The 20,444-nt window shown below is 33.8% G+C and overlaps 2 protein-coding genes and 1 pseudogene across 2 annotated transcripts; 1 reads left to right on the forward strand and 2 right to left on the reverse strand.

Annotated features, from left to right (window-relative positions):
* Positions 1–5,419: 5,419 nt before the first annotated feature.
* Positions 5,420–6,423, reverse strand: LOC133869002 (germin-like protein subfamily 1 member 14; annotated as a pseudogene).
* A 6,524-nt stretch (positions 6,424–12,947) lies between these two features.
* On the forward strand, positions 12,948–13,640 carry LOC133869003 (putative RING-H2 finger protein ATL71). The gene has a single exon (XM_062305987.1). It carries the CDS (start codon positions 12,948–12,950, stop codon positions 13,638–13,640), a length of 693 nt encoding a protein of 230 aa, XP_062161971.1.
* Positions 13,641–16,202: 2,562 nt separating this feature from the next.
* Positions 16,203–17,040, reverse strand: LOC133869004 (uncharacterized RING finger protein ECU07_0330-like). The gene has a single exon (XM_062305988.1). The coding sequence runs from the start codon at positions 17,038–17,040 to the stop codon at positions 16,318–16,320; it is 723 nt and encodes a 240-aa protein (XP_062161972.1). The 3' UTR covers positions 16,203–16,317.
* Positions 17,041–20,444: the final 3,404 nt, after the last annotated feature.

Below are 20,444 nucleotides of genomic sequence, written 5' to 3' on the forward strand. Positions count from 1 at the left end.
TTGAGAGCTGTTGACTCACACAAATATAGGATGAGATTGTGGTGTTAACCACAATCACATGCAAGTTTATAAAGGTCCGGACGAAGGATGAACATCTAGAATTATTATGTTAATTTTATTTGAGACTTGTTATGTTGACATGTAATATTTAATAGGTTGAATAAAACAATGATTTTATTATTAGTGCCGCATGTGACACATATGTTATTGTTTTGAGTGTATTTATTATATTGCAAAACATGGTTCGTATTTAAATATAATTAGGTAATTCAGTTAGCTCTATTGAGTTATGTTCCCTAATTGTTAAGAAAAAAAATATATTTCGTTGCCAATTCTTAACTCTGATGATGTTGTAATGTCACGTGAAAATCAAAATTTTCACTTACGCCTTTTTGTAAAAGCCGGGCATTACAGTGTTTATTGGATATATATTCAATGATCCATCTTTAAGTTAATCTGAGTTTTTGTAATACCCGGGGGAAATACTACGCTTAAGATAATAATGCATGAATAAAAAAATATGTGCATATGCATGCATAAGTATAAAGCTTAATTATTATTATTGTTAGTTTAAATAGAATTATATATTTATACATGTAGAGAAATCGGGTTAGTAAATAAATTACTAACCAAAGTCGATCGAGCGACTTTGGGAGCAAAATCGATCGATCAGGTATTAGATTGATCGAGCGACTTAAGATTTGCGGGTAAATAGGCTCGATCGAGCGACTTTAGGGTCGATCGAGCGACCGAATAGTTGATCGAGCGACTTCATTATCCAGTGCGACACAATTTACGTGTAAACAGTAATGTGCGATTTTCAACCTTTGATTCTTGGACCCACATCATGTTCTCAGTTCCAGACAACCATAACCTCTTTTAGTTAGTCTAGTTAGCTCAATTAAGTTCAAAGCCAACTATATTTTCATAGATATTTAGTAATTATTACCTAAATATATGAAAATCCTATTCTAGAATATATGGGAGATTTGGGCTGCAGATTTGGAGGATTATTTGGCTCAAATCTGGCCATTGAAGTGTTTTCTTGCTGGCTTGATCTCAGCCATTTAGGATTTCTATTTATAGCATGCATGGGTGACTAGATTTCAGCAACTCTTCCTCTCTATATCTCACGTAAACCTATTGTTCATCTTATCTTTTAATGTAGTAGCTGGAGCACGAAAATTCCCCTCATTTCACCTTACTTTCTAACACCTAGTAAGCCAAATTAAAGCCTCATACCACCCTCAATCCATCACAAACCAGTAGGGAATTTAAAACTTAAACAATCTCTGTTTTGCATCCAAAATAAAGCATAACTCTCTTTGTTAGTACCTTCCCTTTTCTGGACAGCAACTCTTCTCCACCATTTGGGCCACTTTAAAGAAACTTTGGTAAGTATCTTCTCCCTTAAACTTCTCAAAGAACAAGTAGTCCTATTTTGAAACTATGATTTGTTCATGCTTTGATTATGTACATATATGTATGTTGTGTGAGAGTTTGCTAATTTATATTATGTATATATGTGTATATGTGTAAGCATGTGGGTGTGTGTGTTTACTACATGAGGAAAGTAAGTTGGAGTGAGTGAATTGTATTTAAAATGGATCAAGAAAATATGAATGTAAGAATGTGTGTTGAGGTTTTAATATGTGATATATATAGTAAGGAAATTGGTATGTGATTTGTAGGAATATATGTGTGTTTGGGTTTATTAACTTATAATATGTAAATATATATAGAGATATATGTGTGTGCAAATAATAAGTAAGGAGAATGAGATTGGAATAGAGAAGTGGAGTAATAAAAAGAAATATACTTGTGTGGAGAGACAATGAAAGTGTGTGATAATTTAGAAGGCTTGAAGAAAATATACGTGTATGTGTATGAGTTATATGTAAATAAATATATCTATATATTAGTTGGAATTAAGGGTTAATAAAAGAAGATACTTAAGTTTCATTACTCAATAATTTAAGATGGCGTTCAATATCTTGATTAAGAGAACCAAACATCAATACCGTCAACCAATTTATAAATGGAAATATTAGGATAATTATTATAATAATTTCTTGAGAATAAGTATAGTAATAATAAATATTGTTATAGTGCTTTTTATTAATTTATTGTTATTACAATGTAATTATGCAGTTGTTGGGAAAATCTTTAGAGGAGAAACTAGTAAGTATCTCTATACTTACTGAGGATGAAGCTGTTTGACTTTTCCTATAATATTATGTCTACTGCTTTATTTACTTGTTTGCGCATGTGACTTTGCATATTTTTATTATTTTAATAATCTGCTTAACAACAAGCTATGAATCCAGACCCACAGTGGTACATGACAATTCACTGGTGGCCCAGGTACAGTGAATGTAGAAAAGTATTGAAAAAGAGAATAATAAATACAAAAACTGGTGTACCCAGGTCACCAGGGAAGATTAAGGTTTCCAGGAGCCTAGGCTTCCAAAGAATATAATTCAAACTTAAGTGAGGAAGCCCAGGCTTCAAATAAGACGTAACCATGCCTAGGCCAACAGAGGAGTGGAAAAAGGAAATACCTAAAACTCTGCATTTAAAACTATCATATCATTGCTTTATAATTATGTTTATATTCAATTTATGTCTATGATTCGCGACCATAGATTATATTTTGCATATACATGTGATTATAAAGCCATTGCATTATGGTGCATTTATTAAATAAATCAGTACTCATATTATTATTGGAAACAGTGGACTCACTTTAGTATTTTATGTTGTTGTCTTTTCCTTGTATTGTGTGATAATCCAGGTTATGAAGAAGAAGAATATCAAGACTATCCAGATTCTTAGATGGTTCCTGATACTGGTTTTTGAGGCTAGACTGCCTTCTTTTTGGGAACTATCCTGTTGTAGTTCATTAACCTAGCTCAAGACAATATTTATAATTCTACAGTTATGTAGATATTTTGGCTTGTATGACTATCTTGCCCTATGAGGCATGACTGCTACTGCTTTTGTATAATTATACTGACTGGCTTACTATATCTATTTTGACGTATTTTAGTAGAAGCTCTGAAGTGTCATTTAATTCCGAAGTCTGTATTATATCTATATATAACCCGTTGCCATATTTAACTTTGACAAGTTAGTAATGTCACGTGAAAATTCAAAAATTTTCACTTATGCTTTTTGTAAAAGCGGGGCGTTACAGTTTTACTACTTCAAATCTCTATGCGTTTAATTGTTTGTTTTTGTTTCAGAGAACAAGTTAGACTCAAAATTTCATATAACTTTATGTTGAGTTTGGGTTTTAATTACTTTTTACTTAGCCTTTTGTTGTAATTGAGTTTTGTCACTGAAATGTTGCCAAAGGGAGAGTTTGTTGGATTTTCAACATTGGCAAATTCGGTGTCAAAAACATATTTGTTTTATCCAAGGGGAAAGAGCCAAGTGAAAAGAATATTCTAGAATATTAATTAAGAAAGAAAATAGCCAAATAAGAAGAATGTTGCAAAAAATTAATCAAGAAATGAAAGAGCTAAATAAGGAGATATTGCAGAATATTTGTCAAGAAAAAAAAAAGAGCTGTGATTTGGGAAATATTCTGCATAATTATTTGTTTCTAAATTTTTGAATTTTCAGCCACAAAATATTCTAGAGAATATGTCTGGACACCGCCGCCTAGAAATCCATTCCTAACTTGTTTTAGGATTTTCAAAGCCTATTTAAAGGGGCTTTTAGGCACTGTTTCTTTAAGAATTCATGTAGAGAATTTCATTGTGCTAAAAGAAGGTTTATTAGGCATAAACGTTTATATGTATCTCTCTTATAGTTCTTTTTTTTTTCTGTTTATAATTGTTATAACCATTCAACCGTTAAAGTCTAACTGGAGAGGAGTTCCAGTTAAGGAAGTCAATAGAAGAACTTTTCAGAAGGGTCTGGGAGAGAGGTAGACAAGTAAGCGCTTGTTAGAATTCAAGAGAGTGACTACTGCAAAGGGTTGTGAGTACGAACTTCTTGTAATTAACTATTTCTTCTGATAATTGATTTCATAGGTTTGATTACTCTGAAGTGGTTTTTCTTTTTGATGCAAAGAGTTTCCACTTCGTAACTTAATATCTGTGTTAATTCTTTTTACTGTTTTACATATTTGGTTAACTGTTTCGTTAAAGTTATTTAGAAGTCTAAATTTATTTTTCAAATAGTAAAACAACTCTAACCTAGAGTCCAAACACTATATGTTAAGTTGCTTTTTATCTGACTCTAAAAAACGACTTAAAACGATTTTTGGTAGTGACACCTCTTTACTCATCAACCACGGGATTGAATCTTTAGAGGCTAATTAATTGTACTATTAAACCTTAAGTTAAAGTTTTTAGTTCATTTTATCAATCCCCAAACTTTTTAAAAAATGCAAAAGTCTTCTATAATACCCCATGCTAAATTTTTAAGAATAATGATTCACTACCACCTAAATATACAACTTTTTACCATCTTGCCTATGTGGCAAGGTGGTCCCCTACCTTAATTTATTTTTAAAAAATAAAAAAATTCAAAAAGTAGTGGGGGACCACCTTGCCACATAGGCAAGGTGGTAAAAAGTTGTATATTTAGGTGGTAGTGAATCATTACTCTATTTTTAATGGGAAGTGAATCACATGACGGTCACATGGTCACTATGTACGATGTAATAAATAAGAAACAAATTGATGTACTTAAGAATATGAAAGATCATAAGGGAAATAATTATTGTGTTGAAACTCACCCTCTAATTTTATTGAGAAATGATTTTTGCACATCTCTTGTTATCTTGTCTAAATCACTTTTCTAAATCAATTATTGGATTTATAAAACTTACAAGAATCTACATGTAGGTCCTACAAATCCAAAAGTTGATTTAGAAAAATGATGTACAAGAGATGTACAAAGAGATGTGCATGTAACGTGTCTCTTTTCTAAAATACATTTATATACACCATGAAGTTTGAATTCAAGTTAAAAAGATGAGTTTAAAATTTTAAAATAATATTATGAGAAATAAAACCAATTCCATCTTATATAGACAAGTAGCCTTTATATATTGACAAGTTGGACAAGTTGGAATCAGTCTTTTTTCTTTTTTAAATGATTTGACAAATATGGTTGGTTCAAACTAGCAACAATTGTTCCTAGTGGCCATTCAAAGAGAAGTTATGGCCTTCAATTCAACCCACATCCATTGAGAGAGATATCCCGAACAAAAGTCAATATTTTTTTATTCTCCAAGTCCACCTAGAGAGAGTTACATAAGAAACCTTTTATTTTAATATTGTTAAGATAGAACGAGGAAACTGACAAAGATTCATAACAGTTTTGTACATTTCTTTAATTGTTGTCCAATCAGAATAGTTTCTGAAGTTTTTCAATGATACTCTTGTCAAGTTGGAAGCTAGGCCTAGGTGAGAACGTTAGGATTGATGGGAGGATTGGATCCGAAAACGGCTTTTGCAATCATGATGACTCTTGCATTTTGGCTGCTTAGACCAGAAATGGCTATAGCATTGGTTTGTCCCACGTTGAACTGGAAGTGAATGAGACCAATTAGGAACACAAAGACATCTCCCTTGTTAAAAACTTTGGTGAAAATGCTGTTCACGGGGTTGGATGTGACAAAACCAACTAACTGAGTACCTTTCACGACTACCAGAATCTCAGTGCCACGAGGGTGAGTGTGGGGAGGATTTTCGCCATATGGTACAAAGTCAATGCGAGCCAAAGATATGCCTAGAGTGTTGAGGCCTGGTATTTGATCCACACTCACAATAGTGACATTGGATCCAACTAGATTGTCAGTATCTCCAGGATTTTGGAGCCTTTAAAAGAAGAAATCTCCGGCCTTGGCAAGCTCCAAATACTTGCAAAATTTCCCATTAATGAACACTAGTGGAAAAAAGAGGTCTTTGTTAGCATTAAAAAAAAAAAAAAAGAAAAAAAAAAAAAAGGGTGATACATTCATCGTAATAGTTTGCAAGATGGCATATAGTAAGAAAGCAATATTGATAGTCTTGCTTCTAAGCATAAGGTAATGAACTTAAATACTTAGCATGGGAACCATAATTATATATATATATAAGCTTGATAAATAAGTAAATACCAACAGACTTGGTGTAACAACCCCAGCCCAAAAAGGGTAGGATTGTCAATTTACTCTCTCAGAGGCGCAAAGATTACAAAGTTTTTACCCAAGCAATTGCTACATGAGATACTAAATGCATGATAGAATAAAACATCAAATTTAAACTTCATAAAATGCGGAAAGATTTTTGTCGTAAACAAAATGTAACGATCATTCTTTATTAAAAGTAACCATCCTGAAATCGTGCCCATGCACTTATTATAAAAATGAAAATGTGTGCAGCTTAATGGACTTAATAATTAACCTCGCCCCCATTCCGGCATCTTAGACTGAACTCCTGATCACCTGAAAACAAAAGTAAAACTGGATGAGCCGAAAGGCTTAGTAAGTAAATCCCCAACCAGAAAACGATTAGGTTAAACTCATTTTCTTTAAAACCCTTTACTTAACAATTTATTTTTGTAGCATTCCAATGCACAATTAACACATCACTATTTAAACAAGATAAACCTTCTTGTTTAAAACCCCTTTGCTAAAATTGAATTTCTTGAAAATCCTTCCTACACTTCTTTATCTCATATCGCTAATTAAATGCAATACAATCCTCAATAAAACCAAGTTAAAGCATATTCTTTCCTTTGAAACATATAATTATTCATATATGCGTAAAAATGATTTCTCATAATAGGGCCCATGTACACTATTACGCCTTGTGTACTTAGGGTTGCGCGATCTTTGCTGTGACCATGGCAGGTAACTGTGGCCGCAGGCCTGCCCCGTCAGCTAATTAATCAAAGTGCACTTAGCATGACCTAGAGATGGATTACCGCATTCTCAACGTTCTTCAGCGGGTGCGCTTCCATCTCAAGTAACGGTACCGAGCTTAATCCTCTGTGAATCTCTGTCAATAACTCTAGGGCCAAAATAATCTCCTCTACACACGTGCCCTTATCTCACAAAATCTTTCTCATTATTTATCTCATAAAACTTTTCTCATTCTTTCACTTTTCTTGTAAATCTAGAGGCAACGTGTAGGAGGATTTTACAATTATACGCTTTTTTTTTTCATCACTTTCTAAAAGTAGTGATTTCCCCATATCGGGAACTTTAAGAAAATAAAGAATCTACTATATTGGAATGTATTTCATACTAATACTTTTCTCAACAAATTTTGAATTTCAAAGGTATCCTTTTTCCACAAACAACTTCTCATTTCAACACTCTTTAGAAATCTTTTATGTACGTAAGGTAAATTTGCAATGCATAAATAAAACAATTGTTCACAATTATAATAAAAGATAATTGATGAAATAACATGACATGAAACAATTTTAGAAGGGGTAGAGGATCTACTTACCTCTCCGAATGCAGCTAAGGTAAATTCCTTGACAGCTAGCTAGTCACTTGAGTACAGGTTCCAGCAAATTAATACTGCATACTCGTCACTAGAAACTATCCAGACACTACTACGGTTTGTCTTGCTAGCTTATTGAGAATGGATTCTCGAGGTACGTTTAACAACATTAACCGTATAATAATTAAATCATTAAATAAGAAATAACATATTTTTTATTAATAGAAATACGATTCAATAAGGCAAATATCATAAGAAACATTTTCTATTGGAGTCATATAATTTGATGAAGTCTCATTTGGTTAATAAAATAAGAAAGACGCTACATGGGTTGTAAAAGCAGAGTTCGTTATATAAATAAATATAAGTTACCTAAATATTATAAGTTGTTAAAGTAATTCCATTAATATATGATAGGACCTATCAATACCGGTCCTTTAAGCTTTGTGTACACGCAATAACATATATTAAATAAAGTATTAATAAGTGCTAACAACTGTAAATTTTTTTATAAACTTAGGTATCACAAATTATACATATGTTCAAAATAAATTATTAAAACTTCGTGATTTTAAGCAATTTAAAAGAAGGTTTGAAACACTTAAATTAAAATTGTTTTATTTCTCTATGGAACATATTGAAGGCAACCAAAAACAAAGTAAATAGAAAAATGACAAGACTACCAAGAAGACTGTACCACGGCTAGAGAAGAAAGGTAAAGACAAAGAAAACAAACAACAAAAATTAGACATTCGGACCTGTGCAACTAGAATAGAAAAAGAAAAAGAAATCATAAATGAATCAACTAGGGTGGAAACATGCTGTAACTAAATTAAAAGAAGACAAGCAAACGCATAAAAGAGGAGTAAGCAATAGGACTTGAGGAGACAAGTCAACAAAAAGAAAAGCAAATATCTGTTTTTTGCAAGTTATAAGGAAGAAGAAACAAGGTACTACTACCTGCCACCTAGAGTAAAAGTAAAGGAGAAAGATGTGAAATAAAGTAAGTGTAAGCACTCCTACGTCAGACAAGAAAAAAAACTGAAAAGGGAAGAAAAAGATAGAAGGTGCGCCTATACAGTGAAGAAACAAGACACATAAAGCAAAAGAAGAAACAAGGACAAACAAGGATCACGGCTAATCAGCAAAGAGAAGAAACGAACAGTAAAAAGGGCAATAAAACTATACCTGCAGTCCACTGTGAGAGTTGAGAAACTGAAAATTTATTTTGTAAAAGGAAGGGGGCGGCTGCAGGGGCAGAGCCAACCCCCCAATTTGGGAGGCCAAATTGAAAAAAAAAAAAGTTTTGGGGGGGCCAAAATTTGAGGTAAAATTTTAATTTTTTTTAAATTTTTAAATTTTTTTTTTTTTTTTTTTTAGGGAGAACCTTGGGGCTTGGGGGAGGCCAAGCCCCTTAGTGGCTCCGCCCCTGGGCGGCTGTTAGAAGAGTGAAGGGTGCGGCTAGTAGGATTGTGAAAGAAAGGATGATGCTAACATAAGTACATATTTATAAAGCTAGGGTTCATAGACCAAAACAGTTACTAGAGCTTATAGACAAAACAATTAATAGTTTATATCATAAAAATGAGTAGAAAATATTAATATAAGATATTAAACATGAAGTGGCATTTAATATTAGTGTAAAAATTGTTTAAAGGGAAAAGCAGGTATTTAATAAAATATAAAAGCGGTATTCAACAAAATATAGAAGCAGGTATTTAAATATAATATAAAGGCAGGTATTTAGTAAAATATAAAAGCGGTTATTTAATAAAATAATAAGATATTAAATATAATCATTTTTTTTTTATCCATTCTCATAGATAGCAATTGATCATTCTACCCTCAACATAGGATCAGGGTCATTACACTTGGGGTCATCAATTGCTACACATGTCTTGAAGTGGGCTGGGATCCTCGGCAGAGACAAGGGTGGATGTCAGTGACAAGCTAGAGAGCAACAATTGCAAGGAAATGGACTCCTTTCATCATATCTAAGCTGTGTACGTGCTTAATTAACTTCTATTCTACGATATTGCTTTAGTAATGGGTGAGAAATCTTGCATGGGAAACGTGTCTATTTATAGATAAGAGCTATTGAACTGGTCAATGCTTCTGCTACACCAAGTCTTTAGACTTCAATGGTTATCGAAGTTGTTCAACAACTACTGCAGGCTTTTAACCACGTTCTGGCTACTTCTTCGCATGCTTTTCTTTTCTTTTCTTTTCTTTTTCTTGATGGAATACTTCTTCTCATGCTTGCTTAAATCCACAAGTAATTGATAAGTTCTGATCATGTTTTAATTGAGCCATGCATGGCACTTCAACGCCGGCGTAACATATCTGTAAAGGGTGCTTGCTCAATTTATATATATATATTAACAAATTAAAGGAAGCACTCAATGTCTACGTTGCAATTTTGTTATGAAAAATTTGTCTTTCTTGAGTTAATGCAAGTGTAGGAATTAGGATCGACCATTTCAGTGAACAACAACCTAAACAAGAAGTAGTCGTGGCATTCACGTACGGAAGCCTTAATTCTCTCCACACCTACATAAATCTTGGATGGGCTATGGTCCTCACGCATCAGAGAGTCTTTGCTCTCTGACTACGTGTAAAGGCAACGTTCCGCCTTTTTAGGCCATGCTTGGCGGCGCCTGGGGTCTACGACATCAGATCTGATGTTGGGTACCTCCGGTGTTGGCGCGTGTTCTACACGCGCCACCACTCCAGCGAAGTTTGACCAATTTTCCAATGCCGGCGTCTTGTATTTGGGTTTTTTGCCATTATGTTGTGTATTCCTTTGTTTCTTCAGTACAGTTTGTCTTTGTACTGCTTAAATTTTACTGAAATTTTTATTGGCTAAATGCTAGATCGGCATTCTTTTAGTTTGAGAGTGTGCGTTAATGTAAAGAGATGCTTAAATGTAATTCCTGTAAGGTTTGAGTTTCTGCTAAGGCAGCTGTTTTTTAAGTTAGATCCTTCTGGCTTAGAGTTGTAGGGGTCTTGTACCTCATTCTCATGTAAGCCTTCAAGCCTTTTTTTTTTTTAGCAATATATTGGATAGCACATGCTACTTTGTTCAGAAAAAAAAAAAAAAAAAAAAAAAAAAAAAAAAAAAAAAGTAATTTTTTTTATATATCCTACACCTCATTTTTAAATTTAAAATTTATTATTAGATTTATGTGGGTGTCATAAATACAATGACGAATTCAAAACTTAATTGTATGTAGATGGATATAAGATGTGTAGGATGTATGTGTATCCCTTCTCTTGCATTAAAAATAAGCTTAAAATGTACCTTTAGCACATAAAAATCCGTGTCAAGCAACAAGTCTGATTGATAAGAAACTTATATATATATATATATAAATTACATTTTTGCTCTAAAAAGTCAAAAACTGCTTTTTCTAAAAATCTCTTTCTATAGGCATAAACTCTATTTCTCAACGCAATCATAGGCATGCTCTTAACATGGTATTAGATCAAAAAATCATGAGTTCGAATATTGATTCTCCAATTCACCTTGTCCTATTTTAATTAAATATTCTACGTGTTATAACTCACTTATTAAGGTAAGAAAGAGTGTCAGAATATAAATTAATCTCTAACTATATCTCCCATTATCAATTAAAAGCTTAAAATTTTGAGTTAAGGCTTTTTTGAGAAGTGATTTTGAGATATCAAAATTCGGTCACAGCGTCATCAAATTCGTTCATCCGGATGAAAGTAATTTTTTTTTATACAAAAAGTAATTTTTCTTTTTTCTTTTTTCTTTTTTTGGTCTTTTGCAAGTAGATTTATAAAGACTCAATGGGGGAACAAAACACAGATAAATAAAAGTTCCTGATCTATAATGTTGGGCTAATTAGTCACAATATATATCAAGCGGCTAATTAAAGAGTAATAATATAACAAGGATCCAAGTCCTCCTAAAATTAATGTGGCTTCCAAAATCACCATTAGATTAAAATTCAATTGTAATCTATCACATATTTAATGGTGATTTTAAAAGTCACATCAATTTTGGGAGGACTTAAAGAGGACATTAATCCCCCTCCAACTCTTTTCTTCTTCTGGATAACATTGTGGTTACTGTTTGCCTTATCTCTAGATTTGCTTTCTACAGTGATTTACGGGATGAAGTTTTTTTCTACTATTTTGGGTTTCGATTCATTTTATTTGTTTTCTAAGGTTTTGTGTACACGAAACCCTAAGAGTAGCGATCTTAGATCCCGGTCTGTCTTTCGTTTTCTCTCTAGTTCTTTTCTAGGAGAAAATCATTGACCGATGCATATGAGTTATCAAAAATATTGTGGAAGAATTGTCATTGATGGTAAGAGCAGCAAAGGGGATTGCATTTTGGAATGCGCTTGTAGTGGAAATGGAAAAGCAAGAAAATCACTGTACGTCTAGCTAAAGTTATGATGGACTGGGCAGTGGGAAGGGAAGTGATTCACCAAAAAATGCTGCAGATCAAGAAACTGATTGGTTCGGTGACATTCAAAGAGTTCAACAATGCATAGATTAGATTTAGATTGAAGAAATTTCTCATTGTATCTATGATATTGTTTTGTTAGAGTAACACGCTCTATTTATATGAAATGAATAAAGAAGAAGCATTGTTATAAAATAAATAAATAAAAAAATAAAAAAAGTTGGGCCCTACAACCTTTAATAATCTCTTTCCTTGGATATAGATCATGAACGACCTGTGTTCATGTGTACTATAGCATACAACGCGCGTGTAACGGCAAAAAGAGTGAAAATTTTGAAATAAAATAAATGTATCATCTTGACTAATCGAGTATTCAAATTGAAAAGCAAAAGGATATATAACTAAAAACTTTTAAAATACAATTATAAAATAAGGACAAAAACTAATACACATAAAAAATAAAAATAAAAATAAATAAAAAAAAAAAAAAAAAAAAAAAAGAAAGAAGAAGAAGAAGAGCTAGAATTAAGTTGGGCCCTAAACGACCTTTAATAATCTCTTTCCTTGAATATAGATCATGAACGACTTGTGTTCATGTGTACTATAGCACACAACGCGCGTGTAATAGCAAAAACGGTGAAAATTTTGAAATAAAATAAAAGTATTTATCTAGACTGAATATTCAAATTCAAAAGCAAAAGGATAAATTAATTTATTTCCCTCTATAACAAATAACTTCTAAAATAAAATTATAAAATAAGTCAAAAAAAGAAAAAAGAAAAAGTTATTTAATATTTAGCACCCTATTTGATAAGAAAAAACGTATCCCACCGACTCTATTGGAAATTCCTCAAATTATTCCACTCTTGAATTCCAGACTACTTTCTTTATCTTGCAAGGATTTAAAACACCCATATATATATATATATATATATATATATATATATATATATATATATATATATATATATATATATTAATTCTCCATCGATCTCCAACCCTATTACTTTGTAGCTTCTTCTTAATTAATTAATTACCCGCCGTCGATCACCGACATGGACTTGTTGGATCACTACTGCTACGCATGGCCGGTAGATATTGTGATGCCCGAAGACGAAGCCTCCTCCGACGTGGACTTCATTGTCGAGATCGAAGCTACACATACCTACGTGCTTCCCTCCGTGCTTGAAGATGATTCTGGTGATTTTGATAACCTTGACAGCGAGACGTTCCAGAAAACATTCCGGGTAAAGCGCGATGCTCTTCTTCATGAAAGCACGTCCAGGTCTACCATATCCGGCATGCTTTTCGAGGTTTGCGTTCCCTTAGGAATTCAAGAATTCATGCTACAGAGAATCTTGGCTTGCGCGAGTGACATGGCGACACAAAAACTCTACGCCGGTCGAAAGGTTCTGAGGATGCGTGTGGCGGTTGAGGTCACGGAGTGCATGGATGAAGTACTACCCGATTTTGTTAATGACGACGGTTACGTTTTGGGGTTGCCCTCGGACGACCAGGTTTGTGGGTTGGTACCGGCGAGTAAGTCGTCGATTGAAGCGTTGGAGAAGGTGGAGAATATTGAAGGGAGGAGGGAGACGTGTAGTATCTGTTTGGAAGAGCTCCTTATTGCTCCGGCAGCCGCTCGCATGCCCTGTTCGCACCTATTTCATCAAAACTGCATCGTTAATTGGTTGGAGAGGACTAATTTCTGCCCGCTCTGTCGATTCAAGTTGCCTCCCCGCCAATGATCGAGTATCACATTCTTTGACACGGTTTTGATTAGGAATTTTGTTTAGGAAAATTATAATTGTCGATGGGATCGATCAGTTACGAATTAACAATCTTTCTTTCTTTCTTTGTCTGCAATTATTTCTTATTAACTCTATAAATTAGGCTTTCTTTAATAAAGACTGGTCCAAGATTTGATTATAGGACTCTTCAGATTGCGCGCACCAAAAAAACCCAATATGAACATGACACAGAGCTTCTAATTCTATCCAGCAAACCCTTAAAAATCTTTATATAGGGGCTGCAGAATTTGAGAGCATAATGCAGGCAATCGCCCTGACTGACATGGGGTGGAAGTTTTGAAAAACCATTGAATACAATTTTCATCTACACAAAGCAGATAACATATCATCAACAGCAAGTACGTCAGTACTGGAGAAAAAAACTCCAAAAGAGTTTGAGTAATTTTGGAATTTTCCAAGAATATCTTCAACGAGCCTAACAAATCATATTCACAACCTCTGGAAAACAAACCTGAATAGCCTCCATTTGAAGGGCAATCTTCCCCATTCTTTTAAGCAAATAAGAAATTATCAACTACATATCCTTGGAGTGGGCTTAACCTTTTGATCACATACACCAGACGCAAGAGACAAAAACAAAAGTAACCCACTTTTAAGCATTAAAAGAAGCACAAAAATCCACAAAATCAAAATTCGTTCCATTTACAAACATTAGTATATGCAGAATTTACAACCATTTTGACAAACATAATCCTATTTTTGTTTAACCATCGAACTTTCAGTCTACCATCTTCAATCCAAAATAAGCTACTCAAACAGGGCATGAAAATGAAATTTTAACTTTTCTATGTGGCAATATTAAGAGAAGAAGAGGATTCCTATTTTAACTTGCAGAAATTATCAATAGCCAACCTTGCCACTTTGAATATAAGCCTCATACTAACTATTTGGGATCTACTTCAACAGTAAATCTATGACAAGCATGTTAAACTAGAATGTTGTATATACGTACATACATAATATATAGCCACAGTCTCCAATCTAGCCACAAGTTGAACTTTTTTCCCTTTTCTTCTTAATTATAATATATATACCTCAACCATCACAAGAGCAACCACACATGTATCTCTAACTGAAATCTATAAGCACAGAAATGAATGCAGAACCCATCACCACACAGCACCACAATATAAAAAATCAAGAGAAAAAACAAACCCAACACTCTGAAATGTGGGATGACAATAATTCTCAGAAAGCAACACAAAGCCAGCAATATTCCCACCATTTTCAACAAACCCAGAAACTGAAAAGCTGTATTCTTTTTCAGAAAACACACTAAAATAGCTTGAGAGATTGAAATAACGAAACCAACTGAGAGCCTTCTGGGGAGCTCTGGCCCTCATTCCTCTGCAGACTAGAAATCTATTCATGGTTTGTGATAGATCACTAACTGAATGGCAAGGTTTGTCCCAATTAAAAGGTCCCCTCAACCTTATAAACATAATTAATCGATTATTAATAATCAAATAATCAAAATTTTAAGATTTCATCCTAGTGTTTCAGATCTGTACTATTTGAGATCTACTTTGTGGCTGTTTGCAATTTGAGGGTTTACCAAAAGCACCCAACTGTAAGTCATTCATAATTCACCCAAACGAGGCTAAAACAAATAAACACAGTAATTTGAACAATGTAAACTTTCTATGAAATAATGGTTCTATACTTTGTTGTCTAACCCAAATAAACGTTAAATATGGAATAAATTGTAAGATGGGGAACCAACGTACAATATGAAACTAAATTCCCAAAGAAGTTGCTTTGAGCAACGAAACAAGAGAGTATGACATTATTAGGGAGGATATACTAATCCCAATTCAAGATGCAGCCCTAAAAATTTTCGCATCAGGCCCCACTCATGCTTCATCCAAGTTAATATTTTTAACTACGAAACTTTTGGACAGCAACTGTTATAGTGCAGCTTACTCAAGACACTAGCATGTCCTCACCAAGCAAAGATACATAAAGGACATGTTATTTATCCAAAGACAAACATTAACAAGACTCAACAGGAAATAACAACAAACACTAAACTTGAATTTTGGTTCTTTTCTGTTTTCAGATTGTGCTGCCACTTCAAATCCCAATGATGCCTTATTCTAACTCTGGGAGATAGAGTTATCACATGTGCACTGGACTTTTTAATCTCAATACTCTCATTGATGATCAAAATTAATCTTCAATATAATCGGTAATATTATTAACTGCTAATAATTTGAAAAGCAACTGTTATAGTCCAGTTTACTCAAGACACTAGTACGTATGTCCTCACGAAACAAAGATGCATAAAGCAGATGTTATATATCCCAAGATAAACATTAATAACACTCAACAACAAATTAAAACAAACACAAAACTTGAATTTTCTGGAGAACTGTACGATTTTATTAGGTTGTTCAAATAATTTGGAACTAAATTTGAATCCAACATCAAAATTTTGGTTTACAAAGAAATAATAAGAACTAATCCTTATAAAGAACAAACAAATGAAGATGAAACCTTAATAAAGAAACCAAAAATTGCATAAAAAGTTATAATTCCTATTAAAAACTAATTGAAAATGAAACCCTACAAAAGGGGAAAAAAACTGAGAAAGAAACTAAAATCCTTGCCAATCTCAATGGACATGGGGCAATGGGTAGCGGCAGAGGGGACAGAAGTGACTCGCTTCCAGCCACTTGACAATGCAATCTCCGTGATAGACATGGGAGCACGGCAGCCGAGTGAGTTCGAGCCCAGCGTTAAATTCCTCCGTGCAAATGATGCACTCTGCGATGGACTCAAACCCATCTTCAAATGTTACCTTCTCCAACCGCTCAATCGCAGATCGAGTGGCCGGGATGGGTCTCAGCACATCGACCGCCATGGACTCCCTCAAAACTATATCCAGAACGTTCTCGGACTCATCGTCATCAACCTCCACAAAAACCATAGACATGTGTTCAAGGGTTACCACGATAGCCGACGTTTCCGTCCCGGGGGATCGAGCGGCGGCCGCCAATGAGATATCTCGCAGAACAGCTTCGCGGTGGTCTGCGGGGGCACCCACATCCGAAAGCAAGGACAACATGCAAGCTCCACCATCGCACAACAGAGCCGCGCGTTTGGGGACCCAGAAGGTTCTTGATCGCGTAGGAGACCGCGTCAGCGCTATGGACACTGGACGATCGTCATCGCCGATGAATTTCTTGATTTCCTGGCAGTCGGTGACGTGAAATTCGATGGGAACCTCGTCCGGCATGTGGGGGTGCGCGTGCGAGAGATCGTTGATGGGTGGGCTATGGCGTCGCTGCCACACTCTGAATCTGAAACCGTAGAGGCTGTTGCTGCTTGACGGCATCTTTGGGGCAACGATTAGCGAACGACAGCGTGAGAACAACACAAGAGGATAGTAATGTGGGGAAATAAAAGTAGCCGTAGGGGAAAATAGGGCTTGAATTCTTTCTTGTGCAATAAGAAAACGTAAAGGTTTTTATTTCACTTTTATCCGAATCCAATATGAAATATATTTTAGAATTTATGTTTGGGTGAGAGTAGGTTTTGGATTGATTTTTTTTTTTTTTTTGATCGACGATGGAGTTTGATCCAACGGTGGGGTTTTCTTTCACTGAAAAAGCGGCTGCAAAACGTACTATACTCGATATCTCTCCAAAAAGCGGTAGCCCAGTTCTCCTAATTCGCAGTGGAAACCTGTACACGAAATAGACGGTTATGATGCAAAAGTTGCAAATTGGTTTGGTAAAATTTTGGAAATATTTTTATAAAAAAGTTCAAAAGTTGTTGCACTATAGCGGCAGCACCCGGCTGGCACCCCTGGTTGTTCCTAGAGCATTCATGCTACTCCTTTCTTAGACTTATTTTTGTTAAGCCATACAACCATGTTTTTCATATAAAACCTTTAGCTACCAGAGAGAATGCAAGAGGAAACTTGATAGAAGAATTGCCCAGGGTTTTTGGAGCTACTGCATGCGGTAGAAAAAAATGGGTCCTTTTTTTGGTACAAGTAAGATGTTTGTTACCAAGTTTTTGTAAGTACATCCTACATTCCTACTTGTAATTGAATTTTTTTTTATAGTAAATGAGTATCATGGGTTTGGTTGTCAATACTGGTTTTACTTTTGAAGAGTTATTTTCTTCATAAGGTTTCTACTTTGTTACCAAATACTTGTGTTAATTGCTTTATTGTGCGTTCATAATATTTGGTGAATGATTGTGTGGCGAATAAAATTTTAATTCTACATTATTTTGTAAACACCTTGTAACGCCCGCCTTTTACAAAAATGCATAAAGGGTGATATCTGATCAATCATGTGACATTATTACATCCGAGGAAAATAAAATCTTGCAGTGGAATATATATATATATATATATATATATATATATATATATATATATATATATATATATATATTTCTTTAAAACATTAGATAACCCTCACATAACATTTCAGAGCTACTGTATAAACCTCAATTAAATAAATATAAAAAGGTGTTCTAATAGATTAAAAACACACTAGAGCGTTAATTACACATAAGTGCCACAGGCGACAGAATATCAAATACAAATAAAGCGTTTACACACAATATAGCAAACAAATGTCTAGCAATGAAAAGTAGATACATAGCAAAAGACCAACTAGATATAGTAGTCTTTCATAACAAGGCAACATATATCCTTATCCATAGATTTCAAGATCAACATATGAATCCTGGCCGACCTGATCTTCCTCCTTCATACCTGCACATCTATCTATGCGATTGTGGACATTACCACAATCACATATGCAATTAAGTGAGTCAACTGTTTCAATGATATAATGGTCACTGATTTCTTTAGGAGCACAAAATAAGAAAATATCATCCTCCTATGGTTATAGTATTAGCTAAATATATTTCCAAAATAGAAACTATTAACATAGCTGATAAGATAAACATTGAAGAGTTAAATATATAATATAACCGCATGTCTATATATATATACATTTATAAAGCAATAAAGCAATGATATGATGTAATGACAATTTTGTATGCAGAATCTTATATATTTATTTTCTTTCACTCCACTGGTTTAGAGCCGACCCTCAGTTAACAGATATTTTTGGAGTCGACATTCTCACCATAAAAAACAAGGCTTGTCAAGACGCATGGGCTTCCGCTATCCTTGAATGGTTTGGAAATCCTCTCTCGATAATGGACATTGTGTTCTTATCAATGTTGTTCTCTTTGCCACTATTGTTTGGTTGCAGTGGAAGACAACTAATCAAATGTAAGGCACAACCTATAATCCTACTTCTTCTTATTCCGACTTATGACTTAAAAACAAATCAACCCTAATCACTTTATACAACTGATTTCAATCTATACCTCAATATGAAATTCTCAGATATTAATATTTCCTTTAGTGATCAATTCCTTGGTTGTCACATAATTCCTATCTCGAAACTTTTAGTTGGTGATTCTTTTCCTTTAAACATAATTAAAATCATCTGATTGTATTACTCCTCCTGAGTGTCATACATCATTATCCTTGTTAGGTCCTAGCAATATAAATCTAAAAACTTGAATGATTAGCAACTATACCTCAAAACATCGTGGTTCTCTTCATGGCCTTAACAAATTTCCTCGATATTATTTAATTAATCTAATAAAATTGATGTAAAAAAATAATATTTTCCTACGTTTATTTCTATCTCTTAATATTCAAGATCTTATAAGACCATCAATTCTTTGAACTTCTATTTCCTCAATTCTTTATCTAGGTACAAAACTTTCTACAGTACCATGATATTTTCATTGCTCCGGCATAAACACTATCACCCTCAAGAGGTAAGTAATTCGATTCTTAATATCAGTCCAATTTAACTATGCAGTTAATCGATCCTCAAATCTGATAGCTAAACTATCTATCCACAAAATAAGGAGTTCTCTAATAGAGTTGTTTTAAGTACATCATAGATCCAACCCTTAATATCAATTAACTAAGGCTTTTAGTGCACTAGAAAACATCCATAATTCACCACCGATAGATCCCAACTTCTCAAAAGTTTATCAGATGCGTAGGAACTTTTTTTTTTTTTTTTTTAAACATTCTCCAAGCATCACTAAAGCATTTAATCAACTTATTCTCTTAATAATATATACATCTTCAAAATACACATGAACCAACCATCTGCATATTATATACATACTCTCAAAAGATATCATTCATGATTATACCTCAAAAGTGGCAATAAGTACTAATTCATCTTAGATACGCCGTTGCCTTATTACTATAACTAAGGATCCTATTCACTCCATACTGAGACTATCATCTTGGCGAAACCTTTCTGCACTAAAACATCTAAATTTGTTAAACTTGATAAAAGAGTATTTATTCAACTCTAATTTAATTCTTTCCAAATGATAATCCAACATCGAGTCACTTATCCTATAGTTTAAAATAGGGCAAATAACTACTCAACATTTATAAAACTATAGATCTAAACTCGAAGGTCATATATATAAACCACAGGCATTTATGTATAAACATAATCAAAAGCGACACTATATGCCATCCTACCAGTATGGTTACAACTTAACCATGACCAATATGATTTATACAAATTCAAAAGTCATTCCAATCCTTCCTTCTTATAGTTTCTTAATACATCCTAATCATAAGACCATTCCTTTCTATTGGTCCATATTTCTAGTTGGTGCTAATGATGAGGGTTGTGCATTAGGGCAATCTTTAACCTTATGGCC

The sequence above is a fragment of the Alnus glutinosa genome, chromosome 5 (genome assembly GCF_958979055.1).
Source record: "Alnus glutinosa chromosome 5, dhAlnGlut1.1, whole genome shotgun sequence".
Classification (NCBI taxonomy): domain Eukaryota; kingdom Viridiplantae; phylum Streptophyta; class Magnoliopsida; order Fagales; family Betulaceae; genus Alnus; species Alnus glutinosa.

What these genes read in the sequence shown, in the direction of transcription:
- LOC133869003 (XM_062305987.1), top strand. Translation starts at nt 12,948, where the DNA reads ATGGACTTGTTGGATCACTACTGCTACGCATGGCCGGTAGATATTGTG.
- LOC133869004 (XM_062305988.1), bottom strand. Translation starts at nt 17,040, where the DNA reads ATGCCGTCAAGCAGCAACAGCCTCTACGGTTTCAGATTCAGAGTGTGG.